Consider the following 20548-nt stretch of genomic DNA (forward strand, 5'->3'; position numbering starts at 1 on the left):
ACTGGCTAAGAGTTCAATCCTTGATTTCAATAGCAATGTAACTTTGTTGACTAAGTTATTAGCATTACAAAGCTAACAAGTAATAACTTACATGCCTAATAGTAAATGATATATATCTTCAGTAGAATGTGTACATATTAGTGTGGAATTTAATTGTTGCTGCCAAGGCCTTAAGTGTTTTTTCACATCTCCAGAACGACTGGTATGAATAATTTCTCACCTGCTCTGCTACAATATCAATTTCTAATTGATATTTCTATCAAAGGCAATGTCGACAGAGAAAGAGAAGCAATGACACAGGAACAACAAATAGTAGAACACACACAAAGAAATACTGCACAAACAGCAGAACATTTGAGCATTACAGCATCCAGTGCAATATGATCTGAGAAGAGAAAATCCATGCTCTCACCCCTCAGAACAAAACTGTAGCTTTGGTTCATGTGTACTGTTACGCCCATATGCCCTCCTCATCATCCTATTGGTCGATTTGTTTGAGGACATGCATGGCAGCATTGGAATGAAACAAAGAAAGGGTTAGTCAGTTTGGTGCATTAGAACATTTTTATCTCTGTTGGTAGAAATGTGAGTTTGTTCAAAATAAACAGCCAGCAGCTTCAGTACAAAGACAAACAAACATACAGATTGTCCCCAACGGAACCTACAAAACAGAAGCCAAAGCCAAAACAAGCAAAGAGTAACCAGAATCCATTTTATAGAGGTGCAAGTATTTAGAATTTTAAGGCTACTTCTTGGCTATTTTATAATCTCTATACATTTTATAATAAACAAATTCTGCATAACAGTATAGGTTAGACTGTGCACGTTCATGATGCTTTCAAATATTTTCCACAAGCTGTTCAATTAAAAAAATTGTGAAATTTAATTTTCAGGTTTTTGGTATAATTTCTTTAGAATCATGAAAACAAACTGCAAGTCAGAATGGATTTCAACATCTATTGAAGCATGCTTGGCGATAAACGTGAAAGATAGATTTCAAGATTTTTTTTGCAGGACACCAATTAGTAGCTGATATTGGTCATCCCAGGTTTAAGGACTCAAAGTTCAGCTACAACCACATCTTTGAGCCAGAGTTTAAATTAAGCAATCTGGACAGATGCACATATTGATGTACATTCTGGCCAGGCTGGATTTTTACTACATTCCTTTATAAAACTCTAGTGTTTACCTGTTTAAAGCAAATAAGTTATCAAAGTTAGAAATGAGCACACACAATCAATTAGGTAATTATAGGGGAACAGTACGGATTGAATCATATCCCTGTAAAATAAAGGTCATATCCCTTAATTTCTCATAGACATAACTTGTTTCTTAATAAAAGAGATTACGGTCATCTTGTTTAGGCAAAATTCAACATAGCAAAAAATGTTATAATTAACTAACATGTTGTAACAGTGTCTTAAAAAACAAAATAGACACACCAATCTTATTCACTCTGACACAGTCTTGAGACTCGAAACATTAGCTGTTTTTCTGTCTCTGCAGATGGTGCCAGACCTGCTGAGTTTCTCCAGCATTTTGTTTTTATTATTTATAACAAACACATTTTGCATTTTGAAAATTTAGATAGTTGTGTTGTCATTTGGGTCAAAGGTGAATGAGATAAGAAAGGCACCCAAAAACTCAAATGAAGCTTTAGGCATGAATTGGTTATATCATTGCAAGAATGGAGAAATCAAATTGAATATGCAACTTAACAGATTCAAAAACAGTTATGTCAAATTGTTGTCATAAACTGTAGATGATGAAAACTTTGGCACTTCAAGGTATTCCACCAAGATAAACATGTACAAACATAATCATAGCATTATTAAGAAATAGATTATCCAGCTGGATGTCCTCATGAACACCGACTGCAATGAACTATATTTACCAATTAGAATAGATTGGTAAGTTAATCACTTGCTTCTGATGAAGCAAGTATTGCCCATTTCACACGCTAATGCCTACCTTGTTGCAGCCTCAGATCAGTTTGCTTTAATCTCTAATCAGAAATCGCAAGAGATCTTCTTTCTCTTGGCTTTGGTGATTACAAGTCAGAACCTACTTTTATTTCCAAATATTAAATGAAGTAATGCTGCAATTACTAAGGATGCCCAAAAATTGTCTCAAAAATTTGCCCTGCCATCATTCTGAAGACTGGAGGAAACAATATGACTCAGGAAATATCTTATTATTCTTTTAAACAGAGGTTTGTGATACTTCTCTGATATTTTAGCCTTTTCATTTTGAACTTGTTTGTAATTGAAATATTTCAAATCACTTCTTTCTGCAAATATTCTACAATTGATGCATCAATCTTTGAGAAGGCAGCTTAAAAGACTTAAGACAAAAGAAATTTTAATGCAAATGTCATCCCTATTAAAAATTAGAAGAAGCTGACAGTCTACCAGAAAAATCTTACTATACAAACTCATGCTTCCCAAACGATCTGATGATCAAAAGGTATTTGATAAAGTCCCACACATGTCTCTTATTTGGGATTAAGGAGATGGCCATAATGGGTACTTATAGCTGGATAAGGGATAGTACACTGAAAGTATGGGTGAACAGTTATATTTCTGATTGGAAAGGCATTTGTTCTGGGGTCTGACAGAGATTACTTTTCTTGATATGTATCACTTGGAGATAGCAAGAACTGCAGATGCTGGAGTCAGAGTCAATACAATGTGTAGCTGGTGGAACACAGCAGGTCAGGCAGCATCAGAGGAGCAGGAAGGTCAATGTTTCGGGTTTACACCCTTCATCAGGACTCATTAATGAATGGTGTAAACCTGAAACGTCGACTTTCCTTCTTCTCTGATGCTGCATGACCTGCTGTGTTTCTCCAGCTACACAATACATCACCTGGACCTACATTTTAAAGTTTTAGAGTGAAATAAAGCTTGACAACATAATAAATAGCGAGGGGAACAACTGCACATTTCAGGAGGACAGACTGGTGATACAGACAGACTAATGGCAGATACGATTTAATGTTGACATGTATGACATAATGCACTTTGGATAACAAGACAAAGACAACGTAATCTGAACTGTATTACTATGAACAGGATACAAAGAGGAGGAGGGTTTCTGTGGTGTAGTGGTAGTGTCCCTACCTTTGGACTAAAAGGCCTGTGTTCAGGTAATGACTGGTCAAGAGATGCCTCAGAAGGCAGCTGAACAGGTTGATTAAAAATATCTACAAGAGCAGAGGATTTGGAATTGCCTATTATTTGATGATGACAGAGCAAACTGCTGTAATGGTTCAAAAAGCATCGGAATATAAAAGCAGCAGTAAGCCATTCAATCCATTGAGAATGTAGGATAGATTTTTAACTCTTTTAAGAAAGCATAAATTCAAAACAAGGAAGTCATGGTAAGCAAATGGGTTAGGCCTCACCTGGAGTTAAGTATATTTCTGGATCCACATTTTATGAAGCATGTCAGAACCTTGAAGAGGGTATCAATAAGGCTTACAAGGATGATAACAGGAATAAGGAACTTCAATTTCATGAGAGATTAAGATGCTCAGATTGTTCTCTTTAGAACATAGAAGATTACAACAAAATCAAATTATGAAATTTAAAATTAAGTTTAAAATTATAGTCGGTTTAGACAGCAAGTGGGAGGGATTGTTTCTTCTGCCTAGTGGGTCAGTACCAAGGGGTCACAGGTTTAAAATAGTTGTCAAAAGAGCACAAGGGAAAATCAGGATTTTTTTTAATGGAGGGGAGTTAAGATTTGACAGGGTGATAGAACCAGATTGTACAGGAAATTTCAAGAGGCAACTGAACATGTACTTGAAGAGGATCAATTTGATGAGGACTGGGAAACAGTAGAGATGTGAGATTAAATTGGACAGCTCTTTCGAACAGCTAAATAGTTTTCTTCTGTGCTGTAACATTCTACAGTTGGTTTCTGGTTGATTAAAGTGCCAGGAACTACAGACCAGTGAGTCTGACATCAGTGGTGGGTAAGTTGTTAGAGGGGACTCTGAGTGATAGGATTTACGTGCATTTGGAGAGGCAAAGACTGATTAGGGGTAGTCAGCATGGCTTTGTGCATGCAAAATCATGTCTTACAAACTTAACTCTGTTTTTTGAGGACATGACCAGGAAAATAAATGAGGGTAGAGCGATAGATTTTGTCTACATGGACTAAGGCAAGGCCTTTAATAAGGATTCCATATGGTAGATTGGTTGGTGAATCAAGAGAGAGCTATTCAATTGGATACAAAATTACCTTGATGGTAGAAGACAGAAGGTGGTGGATGATTGTTTATTTTGGACTGGAGGTCTGTGACCAGCAGGTTCAGTGAAGGGTCCAATGTTGTTTGTCATTTATATAAATCATTTGGATGAGATCATTGGAAGTATGGTTAGTCAATTTGTGGATGACCCCAAAATTAGTGGTACAGTGGACAGTGAACATGGTTATTTAAGAGTACAATGGGATCTTGATCAGCTGGGCTAATGGGCCAAGGAGTGGCAGATGGCAATTTAGGTAATTGCGAGGTGTTCCATTTTGGTAAGACAAACCAGAGCAGGAGTTACATAGTTTATGGTAGGGCCTTGGGCAGTGTTATCGAATAGAGAGATCTAGGGGTTCATGTGCATATTTCGTTGAAAGTGGCATCACAGGGTAGAACAGGGTTGAGAAGGCAGCATTTGGCACACTTGCCTTCATTGATCAAAGCACTCAATATAAGAGTTGGGACATCATGTTGCAGCTGTACAGGACATTAGTGAGGCCACTGTTTAGATTACTCTGTCTAGTTCTAGTCATCCTGCTATAGGAAAGATATTATTAAATTGTAAAGGGTGCAGAAAATATTTACAAGGATGTTACCGAGGCTACAATGTGTGAGTTATAAGGAGAAGCTGAATAGGCTGGGACTTCTTCCCTGGTGCATAGGAGGTTGAGGGGTGACCTTTTATACAGGTTCATAAAATCACGAGGAGCACAGATATGGTGAATTGCAAAGGTCTTTTCTCTAGGGTGGGGGAATTCAAAACTAGAGGTCATAGACAGCAAAATGAGAGGGGAAAGATTTACAAAAGACCAGATAGGGAACGTTTTCACACAGAGGTGCATATATGGAATGAACTGCCAGCGGAAATGGCTGATGCAGGTACAGTTACAACATTTAAGAGATTTGGACAGGTTAATGACTAGGAAAGGTTTAGAGGCATATGGGCCAAATGCAGGCGAATGGGACTAGTTTAGTTTAGGAAACCTGGTCGGCATGGACAAGTTGGATTGAAGGGGCTGTTTACGTGTTGTATGACTCTGTGACTCTATATTCCCCTTTACCACTCGTTTTCTCTTAATAGGTCAATAAAATATTTGTTGTTACTTTGCTTTTATTATTTCTTTGTATCCATCATAACTATTTATAGCTCTCACACGACACTGGATTGTCCTTTCTTACATTTGCATTAGCTGTTTCTTTTAGCTTAATACTGATTCCTTTCCATTTTCATGGATGATGGTTACTTAACTACAAAAGTAGATTGTTTGCCTTTTAGGGGTTGTGTAAGTTTTAAATAGTCTGCCAAAACCTTCCTTGAATGTTTCTCTGTAATATGTACATTTACCTCATCATCATAGAATCCCTACAAGTATGGAAACAGGCCCTTCGGCCCAACAAGTCCACACGGGCCCTTGGAGCATCCTGCCCAGACCCATCCCCCTATAACTCACCTAATCTACACATCCCTGAACACTACAGGCAATTTAGCATGGCCACTCCACCTAACCTGCACATCTTTGGACTGTGGGAGGAAACCCAGAGGAAGCCCATGCAGACACAGGGAGAATCTGCAAACTCCACACAGTCACCCGAAGCTGGGATTGAACCCGGGTCCCTGGCACTGTGAGGCAGCAGTGCTAACCACTGAGCCACAATGCCACCCCTCAGTTCAGACTGATTTATTTCTCCAATTAATTTCTCATGCTTCCATTTGCCTTATTTAGATTTAAAACCTTAAATTGACATTCTCCATCATCCCCATTAACATCCACGAACAAGTTTCAAAATTAATCATATAATGATCACTATTCACAGAAGCTTCCCTTACTGTCAGGTAGTTAACAAATTCTACTCAAAAATAAATTTTGTTACAGTTGTACATGACTACATCTGAAGCAGCGTATACAATTCTGGTCTCCTTACCTAAGAAAGGATGCAATTTCACTAGCAGTTTGAGGAAAATGATTTGTTAACATACTTTTCTGAATAGCTGTCACAAATACTTTCTAGAAATTTAGTATCTATACTATATGAGTTTTGTTTTCTCTCAGTCAATGCAATAATTAGAGTCACCCATTGGAACTGCCTTGTTTTTGTATTGTGCTCAACTGATCTTCAAATTTATATATTTCCTAAATAAATCAGTACTGTCAGGATGTGTTTAGAGAATTTCCTCAAGAGCCCATCCATCTTGTGCTGATCCTTAATAAAGATGCTCTTAAAGGGAATACGGTGATGGAAGTAGGGAAAAATAAATCTAACCACTTAAACAGAATAATTAAAATTTTTAAACCAATTGTAATTTTCTGTAATGGTTAGATATTTATACATTATTCATTAGCTGAAATAAAGTGTACTAAACAACGTATTTTTGAGATTTGAATAAGGTGGATAATTTACTTGGCATATAGTATCAAATTGTGTTATTTCATAAATGTCTGTATATTTTAGCATTAAACATATTTGATACTATACGTCATGTAAATTAACACAAAATGCACATTTAAAAATACCACACATGCTGTATAATTTTGCAATAATTTTATGGCAAAAAGGTCTTATAGTTACAAAGAAATGGAAACTGATCCTACAAAGTAAGATCCTTTGAGTGCACAATAATATCTACAGTTTAAATGAATATTTTGAGATACATTGATGATTGTATGATTTCTCCAATCATTTGTCAGTTTCTTTTCCCCAGTGAGGCAGTGGTGGAGGCAGGAGAAGACATGCCTTCATTAAAGAAACAAAATATGCGGCACTTAACAGTTTGAATTAATGTGACTGCTGATAAACAAGTAACCCGTTTGCCATTAAATGTTACGCTTGAATTTTTCTTAATGGTGAGGGACTATGAACTGTAAAAGAGCAAAAGGATTTGGGTGTCCACACACACAATCACTAACATCTAGTGCTCAGACATGAAAGATAATCACAAAGTAATCATACCAGAATCTGTACAGTGCGATGTTCAGCCAGCAGAGCCACATTACAGGTCACATTGAGTTCTGCGTCTGCCCACTTCGATTTACACAGCTCTTTGTTCATGGGGCAGCTAATTTCCTATGTTATCACAGTATGGGTAAAAGTATTCAATACCAAGTTTACAAAGTTCAAGGGAGGTTCCACAGACCTGTACAATGTTAAAATATGGTGTTGCATTGGACTGGAGTTATTCAACATTCTTCCCAACTGGCATGGGACATCCTAAAATGAGGGTTTGACATCTACTGATTTAGTGCATTTGGGAATCTGACTGGAAAATGACTCCTAACTTAGCACTGCAATTTTTTGGTTTAAACTCAATTGAAAGCACCTCACATTAATGTACAAATCAAGGTAATAATGCCAGCTCAAAATATTCTAGCTCCATTTGTTACCCATGTTCAAATTGTAGACGTAAACCAGTATAAAATCTTTCGTCTGTATGTATTTTTGAAATGGTTAATTCTGATTCCACGATCTTTGGAATCTGTCTTTAATGAAGCTACTCTCCTTCCCAAAGGGCATTGAGACATTGTGAAACGATTACATTAACATCACCTCATTCAAACATTTCGAAGGGTGGTTATTTTGAATTCAAATTTGGCTGTTTTTCAAAATTAACCTTCATTTACATCACACCTTTAACACAGAAATCTGAAAAAAATGGACACCTGTAGAAGAAGATATATTACTTAATTAGTAATCCGAAGACCTGAAAAAACAATTCAGAGAATTAGTCAAAGCTCACCATGGTTGGAAGGAAAATGCTAGAGACCATTATAAAAGATTTAATACTAGAGCACATGGAAAACAAACACAGAGTTTATGAAAGGGAACTCATGCTTGACAAATCAACTGGAGAATTTTTTTGTAGAGTTGTTAAGAGGGAGCCAGTGGGTGTGGTTTATTCGGTCTTTCAGAAGTCTCTCGATAAGGTCCCACGTAAGAGAGGAGAAACTAAAGTAGGATACAAAATTCTAGGCTAGGTATCATCAATGAGAAAGAGGTAGAACTGCCGATGCTGGAGACAGAAATAACATAGTGTGGAGCTAGAGAAGGACAGCAGGCCAAGCAGCATCAGAAGAGCAGTAAAGTTGATGTTTCAGGTTGAGGCCCTTCCTCCAGCTCCATACTGTGTTATCCAGGAATCATCAATGTCCACCATCCCTCTTGCTGTGCCCTGACACCAGCCTTGGTCAGGCAGACTGAAAAATTGAGTTCATTTAGGAGAGCCAGTTCGACTTTACATTGTAGCTGGTATTCTCAGGTCTTGAGACTACTTAGACTTGAAGGGACTCCTTCATATGAGTTGGACTTGAGACCGTATAAGCATCATATGACTAGCTCGCATAAACAATGATATATCACCAAAAACACTTCCTATCAATCAGCATACATCTCACTGACTACATTGAATACTGCACAAATATTCCTCAGTGAAACTTGTGTTAAAGGTGTTTTCACGAAAAGTATAACTCCAGCTTCTGAGTAATACTTGAACTGAAGTTACAGAATAATCTTGAATTCTTGTCTTCACTACCAAGTAGCAATGAAGATAATCCATCACAATATCTTTAGCTACAGCAAACACATCTATAAAAGAGATAAACTCAGATGACAAGACATTTCCACAAGGTAATAGAAACATTTCAAATTCTTAAAGAACAGATCACTGAAATGAATAAACTATTTAGATCTGTATTAATGTGGAATGTGTTGTGCAACCTTTTGCCTGAAAAAACAATCTTTGAAGCATTGTGATAAAACAGTAGGTGTTTATAATCCCATCATGTAACACACAGTAATTACTTTCTGGTTTATTAGGATAAGGGAATAGACCTTCAATACGTTATTCCATAGTAAACTGGGAATGCCTAACTTGATTCATTTTGGTTCTGAATATATCCAAAACTGTAAAAATCTCTTTGGATCTTGCTGTGAATAATAGAAAATTTTGAAAAGGTTAAAGTAGGAACACAATGTATGTAACAATGCATGCACACAACATTAATACCATTATTCACAAAAAATTAAGCTTTCGCCTTACTCAAACTTAATTAACATTACAATTCAGATGATGAATGAGTACAGACAGCAAGCACTTTCAGTTGTTCTAACAAATTTGCCTTGTTGACTGAGCTAGAAAGCACTTATGATGAAATTTGAGCTTGTATCATCAGTGACTGGCAGTACCCTTTCTAATTTGTCATGGATGCAAAATAGAATTTGCCACGCAGTCATTACCAAGTGACCCAACAGAACATCATGACTGTTTATAGGCAAGCTGGTGAAAACTCACCTGATCAGGAGAGGGTCGATGGTTACTATGCTGTGATCTTGCTGGTGAGCGATGGTGATGGTGGTGATGGTGATGGTGGTGATGGTGATCATCATCGTAATTATCTGCCATAAGTTTCATCCGATTTTGTGTCTAAGGAAAGAAAAGTAATACGTTAAATGGTCAAAACTTTCAAGGAATGCTTATAGGATAAAAACCAAAATGTGTTTGATAATGAAAATAGTCCAAAGCAGAGTCAATTGCTAAAACAAAAGGAGGAATGAGAAAAACTGTGTGATGGAATTTAAATGGATTTAAGTTTTGGCTTTCATTCCGTAAGAGTACCATTGAAAAGAGAAGAAAATGTTCTGTTAACATCCAAAGAATCTCCTCCAAGTCACATAATGTACTTGATTTTTTAAAAATTGAAAGAACTGCGGATGCTGTAAATCAGGCACAAAAACAGAAGTTGCTGATTTTTTTCTTCACAGATGCTGCCAGACCTGCTCAGCTTTTCCAGCAACTTCTCTTTTTGTACTTGATTTTTAGCTAGTCATTTAAAAATGAACACAGTTATATTGTAGATGCTTGAAAAAAGGCAACATCAGATACCAAATAGCAAAGGTTTTCATTTAATTCATGACATTACTTAATTAATTGTCTTCAAAAGAAAATCCCAGAGGAATTAAATCATCCTACATGGACAACTAGAGGATTATCTGGTCAATTAAAATTAATCCTAGAAAATAGCACAAAAATAATACAGCATACAGTAGGTTCCACCTTAAGCCTGGGGTGTGTATCCACAGCATCAATCATTTGTATGCCTTCCTCAATCCGGCAACAGGGTACAGCATTGGCACAAGATTCCAAGTTGTCTATCATTGGAAACAATATGCAGTGTCTCACACAGCATTTTTCTTTAATTCTTTACTCTTCTCAGTTTTTGTTCCATTCTGAATGGTTAGGTCACAACAATAAAATATCTGAATCTTTCAATACCATTCTGCCTTATTAGCAGCAGCTTATTTTCATTCAGGAAACTTGCTTTACCATTCCAGGACCTGAAATCAAGGTTTACTTGAAAGCATCTTCAAAGACCAAAGATTGCATGGTCTTGTGTTAAAATACTGAAGACCTCATCAACCACTTTAAGATAACTAATTAAGAATAGAAAACATTAGAAAATCTCAGCAGCACAGGCAGCAACAATGGACGTTTCTGATTGATGGGGTTTTGTCAGAGAGTTCTGATGAATGGTCATACAGCAGAAACTTAAATTCTATCATCATCTCTCAACAGATGTTTCTTGACCTACCAAGAGTTCTGAATATTTTCAGATCTCCATGCATGGTTGTACTCATTATGATGGAGTCAAATTCAATAATAAATGAAGAGGTCAGTTCTGTTTCAAGTGTGTTTTTCACAAGTCTAAAGCCATAAATGCAACTCAGCTGAGACAAGGATGTTCAAAATATAGAATAATAACGCAATTGAGCAAACTGGCAGTGCCAGAGGTGTCATAATGGCTATCACTGGGAAGCTGAAATTCTGAGTGGTGAGGGAAGTGAGCAATGGTCAGAGATAGTCTCATCTGCAATTTAGGTCATGAGTGTGAAGAGGATGAGAGACCTAGTGAGAAAGAAAAGTAGTTACGGCCATATCTGACAAAGTTCCTCTCTACTTCAGCCAAAAAAAATCCTCCCATCTCTATCCTAAAAGGAAGGCCCCTAACTTTAGAACAGTGCCCCCAGGTTCTGGACTCTTCCATAAGGTGAATTATCCTTTCAGTATCCAACTTGTCAAGTCCATTCAGGATCTTCTGATGTTTAATCAAATCACCTCTCACTCTTGTAAACTCCAGTGAAAAAAAAGCACAGCCTGTTCAATCTTACTTCATAAGACAATCCTCTCATTCCAGGTATAAATCTAGCAACTTCCCCTGAACGTCTACCAACTCATTTACATTATTCCTTACATAAGGAGGTGAAAACTGCTCAGATTTGAAGATGGTCACACCACCTTATTTTTCTGCCCAATTCCTCTCATAATAAAGGATAGCATCCCACTAGCCTTTTTACTTACTGTGCCTGCATACAAAATTTTGTGACAAATGTACTAGAACACCTAGATCCCTCTGCAGACCAAAATTCTGCAACAGTTCTCTGTTTAAATAATACTAATTCTGCCTGCCAAAATAAACAACTTCTCATTTTCTACATTATATTCCATCTGACAAGATTTTTGCATACCCATTTAATTTGGTCTGCATCCTTGTTATGTCACCTTCACAACATACTTTTTACCTATCTTTGGGTCATCTGTAAATTTAAATACCATACCTTCGCCCTCCTCATCTAAGTCATGAATATAAATCATAGAAAGGTTGAGGCCATAGTACAGCATGGGACCCTAATCATCACATCCTGACCATCTGAAAAAGATCCAAAGACTCATTTTTGCATACCATCTGTTTTCCACCAGTCAGCTAGTATCTTATCCCTTATGCCATGAGCTCCTATTTTGAACAGTGATCTTTTATGAGGCAGCTCTGGAAATCAATTTACAGCGCATGTTATTCGTTCAAAGAATTGTAATAAGTTGGTTAAATAGTATTTCCCTTTCACAAAACCACATTAACACTTCACGTGCCCAATTATAACCTACTTAATGATTGATTCTAGTACTGCTGCCCCATGACAGATCCAAGCTAACGGGCTTACAGTGTCTTTGTTTTCTGCCCCTTCCCTTTCTTGAATTAAAGAGTCATATTTGATACTTTCTAGTCTGATGCGACCTTTTGAGGATATTACGAATTCTGGAAACTTAATACCAATGCATCAATTACATAATTAGCTAAATCTTTTAAGACACTAGGATGAAGTCCATCTGGACCTAAAGACTTATCAACCTACAGCTCCATTAGTGTGCCACTTCTCTAGTGATTATCATTTCACCAAATTTCTCTCTTCCTTCAACTTCCTGATTTAAAGCTATTACTGGGATGTTTTTAGCATCCTCTAGGGTGAAGCAAAATATTTTTGTTATATATGCCAGTTCTTTATTATTTACAAATAGCTCTCCATTCTTACCTTTGAGAGGACCAATATTCACTCTTTTCCCTTTTGGACACAAATAGAAACTTTTGCTTTCTGTTTTTGCATTTCTAGCTAACTTCCTCTTATCCTCTAATTTATTTATTCCATCAAATGTTTTAGTCATTCTCTGCTATTCTTTGCAGTCTAACCAATGACCTGGATTACCACTCATCTTTGTGCAATGATACACCCTTTTCTTTCCCTTAAATTTGATGCTTTCTGCAACTTATTTTGCATAGCCACAGACTATAGGTCCTCCTTGGAAGTTTTCTTATTGGTAGGATTTTACTTATTCTGAATATTTTGAAATATCCCTTCAAATATCTGCCACAGATTCTGCATTGATTCAACTCCCAGCCCAATATTGAATTTCACCTTCAGCTGGCTCAGCTTTCATGTTAACATAATTGCCCTTATTTAAGTTGAAAGTAATAGTCTTCGACCCAGTCTTCTCCCTTTCAAACTCAATGCAAAATTAAATTATGTTATGAATGCTGCTACCCGAAAGTGCCTTTCTGGTGAGGTCATTAATTAGTTGTGTCACATTCACAACACTAGTAAGTAAGTAAAGTGCTTCATAAGCATTTGTCAAACTCATTAACATCATATATGATTACTAATGCCTGGCTTTGATATAAAAAAATAATGTGAAACATAAGCTACAGGCTTTGCATAGTTTTCCCATTATGAGATGACTCCTGTGGTTTATTTCTTGGATTATATTTATTTCTTGGGAGCAGGGCTAAACAGAACCATTAGTCACAATTTTCTTCACTTCTTCAAATGCTTTCTGACACTCCACACAATATGTCCAATGTATGAAAAGCTAATATAGTGGAGTCAATACATTCACTAAGTCAGGCTGAACTTTGAATCATACATAATAGTCCCCACAAATGTTCTCGGTTCCTCTTTATTTTCAAAATCCCCTCAACTTTCTCCTGATGGATGGATGCCTTCATTACGAATTTGGTGACCTGGATACATTGTACCCTGATACTTTGGGCAACATGGACACAGTCCTGCTCATCAGAGGGACTTCCACAGGGAATGGGTCAGGCTTTCTGACACAATTACATTTAATTGTGCATATTATTATATATAGATGCAAGGCAAAAACACCAAATTTGATTGGCAGCAAGTTCTAAAGTTCATTGGGTGCTAACATCCATGTTCCATATTTAAAAGGCACCCAGATTACAGCTCACTTTTTGCATCCCAGGAAACATCACTCAACCTCTGCTCATCTCACCTCCCACCCCGAAATTGCCACACCCCGTTAATAAATGACACTACTCTTTAGCGATACCTCTCTAAATGTACTTGTGAAGAGAGCCCGGGAGACAAGAGAAGTTCTTTTGCCTACATATGACAACTAAAAGGCGTTCTGCCTGATATTAATGCAACCTGAATAGACAAGGCTGCATTGGTCAGTGTCCATCAGGTATCACAAGGGAACCTGGCTCTAATGCTGCAAGACGATAAACGATCTACTGTACTCTGCCAGGGTACACACAACTTTCTCCTCAATGCTTCATGCCCTTACAAATGTGAGTTAGCATTGTAAGGTTGCCACTGCAGGGAATGTGACTCAGGAGACTGAACTTCAGCATCTCCATCAGTTATCTCATGTGCAGTTAATGCCTGTCACTTTGTTGCAACTACCAATTTAGCACTCTGGCACTGTCACGGTATTACCTCTCATACATCTGCTAGGCTCAGAAGTTCACACACTAGAAGGTTACTGACCTTTCATTACAATTAAGCGAACCTGCACAGCTAAAAGCTTTTCATTAAAGACTTGCACTCATTTGGAGTTCAGACTCAACTGTCTGTCCTGGTCTGATGTGCTGGCATCAGCCATTACGGCTGCATTGCTCAAGTGGTTTGGCTGGTGTTAGAACCCTTGACAGACTTCACCCCCAGTGCTGCACGCATTTAACAACAACTTGGCAGATTGTATATGATTGAGACATCTCACAAGCTGATCAACATGAACAGGTTTCACCCCCCAAAAACGGTAAACAAAGAATGCCTTAATGGTTAAGGGGCTAAGCAACTGAACAACTTCGTACTCACAGGAGCCTGGAGGACAAAGTCTCCCCTGCCAGGTACACCCCTCATCATACATATCGTTAGGTTTGTGAATACAAGTTTTCGGTTTTAGGCAAGTAAGTTTGTGCTTGTGAATGTTATTCCAGTGAACTGGGGTGGTAACAAGTCTTTATGACATTCTAACGAATGCACAAGTGTATTCCAGGTTAGGAATGCCAACCTATTTGAAAAGGTTTTGAAAATGTAATAACAAAACTTTAATTCACGATCAGAAACTGAATTTTTGTCTCTTCCCCACCATTCTAAAAGGTATGGTGAAGTCCGGAAAATCAGGCTCCGTGATACAAGACTTTTTAGCTTTAAAATATTATTGTTGAAGTCATTCTAAGACTTAATTCAACCTTGCAATGTGTTCTTTCTCGGTCCTCCTGCTAATTAATGTATCATCTAAGAATCCACATGCTCCCTTCATACCATTTTGTATGTGATCCATAATACTCTTGAAAAATGTGGGAACAGTAGATATTCAAATGGTAACCTTTCATATAACCATTCTCCACAACAGTAAAGCACTCCTTCCTCTTGCTGGTTAAATCTACTTTACTGAAGACCTTTCCACCGGTTAAATTAGACAACCAAACTTCACTGGCTTCCAGTGGTTAAATATCAATCCTGATCACCTTATTTACCATTTGCTTATAATTCCCACAAATCCAAACAGATGCCTCTTTTTTAAACCGTTGGAGTGGGTGGGGCCCAAATTCTTAATTGTCCCTGTTGTTTCTAATCTATTCACTCCCTACTCACTGTGTCTAACTGTGCATTAGGCACAGGACTAACGTTGCAAAATGTCAAGTGCATGTTGTCCTTTATCTTGACTTCAGCTTTGTGATTTAATAATTTTTATTGAAATTCAGTTCTTATTGTTCAGAAATGACTTTGCTTACTCTCTCTTTTCAAAGTCAGACAGTTCACCCTAGATTAACTACATATTCTTAAACCAATTCATTTCCATCAGTTGGGATTTTGTTTCTCCTATTACCACCAGTAGCAATGAAAAGGATACATCATGGTAATTCACCCTATTGCAGTCTAACAGTAAAATACTTTTATTGAAATAACTAGTCAGTTTCACACCAATTGTGAATAAGGTGATGTGAGGTTGAAACTGTGACTTTCATTTCAAGTCTGGGCACTAGCTTATATCTTCAGTTCTATTGCTATCATCTCACACGTGCTTTATTTTCATACAACTCTTGATATTCCTGCTTGACAATATTCACCTCTGTTTCCATAACTATCTTATGCACATTTGAGGACCTCCTGACTTCCAAACTAGATTTTGCTCTACCATGATCACAACCTGGTATGCAGCTGGGATCTGCAGCTTTAGCACATACTAGAGCATCTCCATTTGAACTTTTTTTCCTATTCATTTGTGAGATGCTGGCATTGCTGGCTGGCCAGCATTTCTTGCCCATCAGCCAATGTGACCAGCTTCCTCACAGGCATAGCACTTAGACTGGAAATGGGGCATTTAAATAATTTGTAGCTGCCATGGCAACTTCAGCATCTAAATTTCTGACTCAGAGATGTGAGCTTGGCTGCTGTGGTCTAGATCCTATTAAAATCCAGCGGACCTCCCTGCTGACTAAGGAAAAGTGGGCACTTCCAATTTGCAGCTCTCTCTTTGAGATTTCCATGGCAGTGGCCTCAATACAGGCCTCCTTTTATTACATAAAAGAAAATAAAACAAAAAGCTCAGTAAAAAATATTAGTCAATTTGAAATGGTCATAACATCAACTTTCTGTCTGCAAAAAAGATGCTAAGCTTTTGGTTGCCTGCCACTTCAACACACAATTGTGTTTCCTGGCCAACATCTCTGTCTCAGGCCTGCTGCAGTGCTCCAAAAAAGCTCAGTGCAAAATGGAAAAACAGCATCTCATTTTCCGCTTGGAAACTCTACAGCCTTCCGGACTCAATATTGAGTTGAGCAATTTTAGGGCTTAAGGTACCTTCTCCCATGTCCTTACCACAACCCCCAAATACCAGGCCTTGGTCTGGTAATCTGCTATTACACACTACCCATTGTTAGGCACTAATAGGCCCCATTGGCAGCCACTCACTCTCCTGGGCTGACTGTTATCCACTCTTTTGTCTGTCCAACTGTTCTTCTCTCTCTTTGGGCTCCATCTCCACCTTCGTTTACTCCTTAAACCCTCCCCCACTATATCTATTGCATAAAAAGAACGTTTTCACAGCTACCATCAGTTCTGAAGAAGGGTCACTGGACCTGAAATGTTAATTCTGATTTCTCTTCACAGATGCTGCTAGGTCTGCTGAGACTTTCCGGAAATTCATGTTTTTGTTTCTAATTTTCACCTACAGTGATAGAAGTACCTGATACTTTCCACAGTAAAATCAACGGAGGAAATCTAACAAAAAGGTTTTGGGGAAATAAAACAAAATTAAACTATACCACAACTTGAATAAAAGCAAAGTACTGCACATACTGGACATTTGAAACAAACATAAAAATCACTGGAGAAACTCAACATGTTTGGCAGCATCTGTGGAGAAAGAAACAGAGTTAACATTTCAAAATCGATATGATTCTTCTTGAGAACTGTTTTAGTCAGTTGGTAATGCTCTAGCCCAGAATCTCTGGCTGTTTTACAGTGTTTCATACGCGTCTAAGTCTGTAAAATAAATGGCAAAGCAAAAATAACTTTGATGTAACGAAGGAGCAGCAATATTGGAGTCAGTGGAACAGACCAGGGCCAGGTTAGTGTGGCAGTATATTTTCAGCAGGGAGATCTTCAATTAAGTATGGTAGAAGAATGAGAGAATAAGAATTTGATTGCTGATGAACTGTTCTAGTATTCCTAACTCTTAAATGACAGTTCATCTTGTGCTATGTTCAACAGATTGCTGCAAGCAAGTCCTTCCAGTTCATGAAGGATTGCACTTTATGATTTAGAATACAAGGGACTAATGTTAATTGATCTTAGCTAGAAAGAAAACAGCAGTGCAGTGAGTAGTACAAATGTTAGGAAGCAGATTTATACATTAGCAACAAAATGCTGTAGGCATACATTCTATTTTCTAACATGTCTATGTTGGTAATCTAGTTTGTTACAGGATGGCTAGACTTTTGTGATGTTTATCCTTCCTCTTTAACAGGTTACTATGGGATGTGAAAATGTACCAGTTAGGGTAGTTTTCAGGAGGTCAAAGTTTAAAAAAAATCCACCATTCTAAGCAAGAGAAACACATGCTAATATTGCACATTTTAAATTAGTGAAAAAACTATAGAAAGCAGAAGAAAAAGTCATTCCACATCAAATTGGCAAAGGTGGATTTTATTGCCGATGCTATGGGAATTCCAGTGAGAATTCCAGTGAGTTGTTATATTCTTTACCTACTGCAGAGCTGTGCTCAACAAGGTACAAAAAATCTTGCTTGTTTGTGAAACACAGAGAAAAGTACTGCTAATCTTATCTTTGTACCCGATATTTGCTGTTCATTTCAGCTGTGCCAACCATACTTGCGCAAATAGGAAATTCATCCAAATGGTGATTTGATCAGGAGAGTGACAAGTCATTACAAGTGACAAATGTTAAAAACGAACTTCATGTAATGGCTCACCTCTGGATTATGTGCTAAGAGGCAGCATCGTAACTTAGACATCAAAACCAGAAGTGAACAGAAATGACTGAGCAGATGGTTGATACTGCTGGAACCTCTTAGCATACCAGCAACATTCTCATGAATTCATGGAATCCTAGTGAAATTGTGGAAAGCACTGTCAGGTGGAGAATCTTGATAAATATTTGAATGTGGTATGGAAGGAAAACTTGAAATTGAAGCTGGCTAAACTAGGAAATATAGGCTGCAAAATAAACATTATCGTGGCCATTTTGTTCTTTTAGGGAGCACCCAAAACATTAACTCACATTTCTCCTTCAAACACTGACAGGCCTTTGCAATTGCAAATTTTTCTGGTTTTATTCCCATCAATGGCTGAAATTATAACCCTATGACACTATATTCTAGGGTGTAGTTTTACACTTCTATTTTCAGAAAAATTCATATGCAGAATTAAATTTCACAAACGCATTAAGTAAGGCCCAGATAGATTTTGAAATGTGAATAAATAAATGCTCTCCAAGTTTTCAAGATTAAAGCTGTAACTTTCAAATGATCTTAGAAATTAGACCAAATGGAAAGATTCTGCAGAAGTGGAGCACTAACACAACTGCCTGCAACCAGTCTAAGAGCAAAATTAGTGCAGATTTTGCAAATCTGAAATGAGAAAGGAAAATACCAGAAATACCCAGTAAATTAGGCACTACCTATAGGGAGACAAACAAAACTAACATTTCAGGTTGGTCAGATGCTTTCTCTCCAGCCTGACCTGCTGAGTATTTTGGACACATTTGCACAAACAATAGGCCAATTAAAATTTTGGTCCGTAACAAAATTTTACACTCTGGTCAACTGTATGTGTATTAACAAACTCTTCTAAGTGAACCATAGTGAAGCATTCATGGACTATTTGTCTCACTTAGATCTGTTGGATTCTTTGAAGAGTTGTGGCAAGACTTTATGATCTGAACAGCCTTCATTAACTCTAATTTTTATTAAAGCGAAAGAATTCAAAACATAATCTACTAAAAAAATTAGTAAGGCTTCTTTTACAGGACAGTTATTTTTTTTCCCCTCACCACATTGTTCTTCCGTATTTCAACACATCGATACATATTCAGTATATATTAATGTTTGAGAAACTCCCCTATATTTTAATTATTCAGTGCAAATTTTATCCAAAAAATTGTGAATTCTACAAAATGAATTCATGATTCGTAGAATTTACTGAATGATGACTGTAGTAAAAGTGTAGTATTGTTATGGGTATTTTTGTTTTTTTTGTAGAATGGCTTAGCATAACACCAAACACAGTGGAACTTGCCTGCTGTTTCAACTGTTGTACTAGTCGGTCCTTTTCACGTTTAAGAGCTATTACTTCATCTTGTGTCTTTTTCTTTTTAGAGGCAGACAATTCTAATAAGGCAATGTTTGCATCCTTCTCACTGATGGCTGCCAGCAGTGCTTCTTGTCTGCAACAAAAATTAGTCTGGTTAAGGAACCAATAGGCATAAATGACAATAGCAATGAGAAGCCTACCTTTCTGTTTATAAATTCCACATGCTTTGACAGATGTACCTATTTCAATTCAGATTTCCTCAAACACGTCCATTTTTGGAACTGTGAGCATGTCATAATTATTGTTTTCAAACGTACAGCATCACTACATCTACTGCCCAACAGGTAGGCAGCCATAAGGTCAGGGATCACCTCCTATTGCATCAGAGTGGCATCTTTAATCCACGGGGTTCACACCAGCTCAATCAATGAATACTTAAATGTAGTGTTGTGCTGTAGGCTCATGTCCACCACAATCTTGTACACGTAGGCTATGGCACTAAACTGCAACAGATTTGGCAGTGACAAGTCAAAGGATGTGGTTACAGGAAATTAGAAGAATGTCACTTAATGTAGCAAGTGGTTGTCCTTTAGGTTTGAGGCAAATTTTGTTGAGGCAAAGTAGGCAAGTATTGTTCTGCATTTAGCTATGTTGTACATGAGCTGGAAGAATGTGATGTTTATACTGGTTGTCGCAAATCAATTTTCCAGCACTGCCATTCTTTATCCATAACCTTGAATAATATAGTCTATTTTTAAAAGATGAAAAATAAATTCTGGTCATTTTCTTCAAATTTTCTCCTAAGTACCAGAGTGATTAGTGTGTGATTTTTCAAGAGTGAATCTTAACGCCCCTTTCTCAAGGGCAATTAGTACAGAGTAACAAT

The 20548-nt window shown here is 37.4% G+C and overlaps 1 protein-coding gene across 2 annotated transcripts in view; it reads right to left on the minus strand.

Annotated features, from left to right (window-relative positions):
• Window positions 1-408: 408 nt before the first annotated feature.
• Window positions 409-20548, minus strand: part of LOC109925951 (ERC protein 2) — a 591163-nt gene continuing 571023 nt past the window's right edge. The window contains exons 14-16 of one of the 2 annotated variants that reach the window (XM_048606399.1): window positions 19648-19795; window positions 9543-9674; window positions 409-478 (exon numbers count right to left, since the gene is read on the minus strand). In XM_048606399.1, the coding sequence (XP_048462356.1) occupies window positions 452-478; window positions 9543-9674; window positions 19648-19795 (307 nt within the window). In that variant the 3' untranslated portion in view covers window positions 409-451. Of the gene's footprint in view, window positions 479-9476; window positions 9675-19647; window positions 19796-20548 lie in introns of those variants that run through there. The other variant, XM_048606398.1, reaches the window with a different exon arrangement.

The sequence above is a fragment of the Rhincodon typus genome, chromosome 16, assembly GCF_021869965.1.
Source record: "Rhincodon typus isolate 14 chromosome 16, sRhiTyp1.1, whole genome shotgun sequence".
Lineage (NCBI taxonomy): Eukaryota > Metazoa > Chordata > Chondrichthyes > Orectolobiformes > Rhincodontidae > Rhincodon > Rhincodon typus.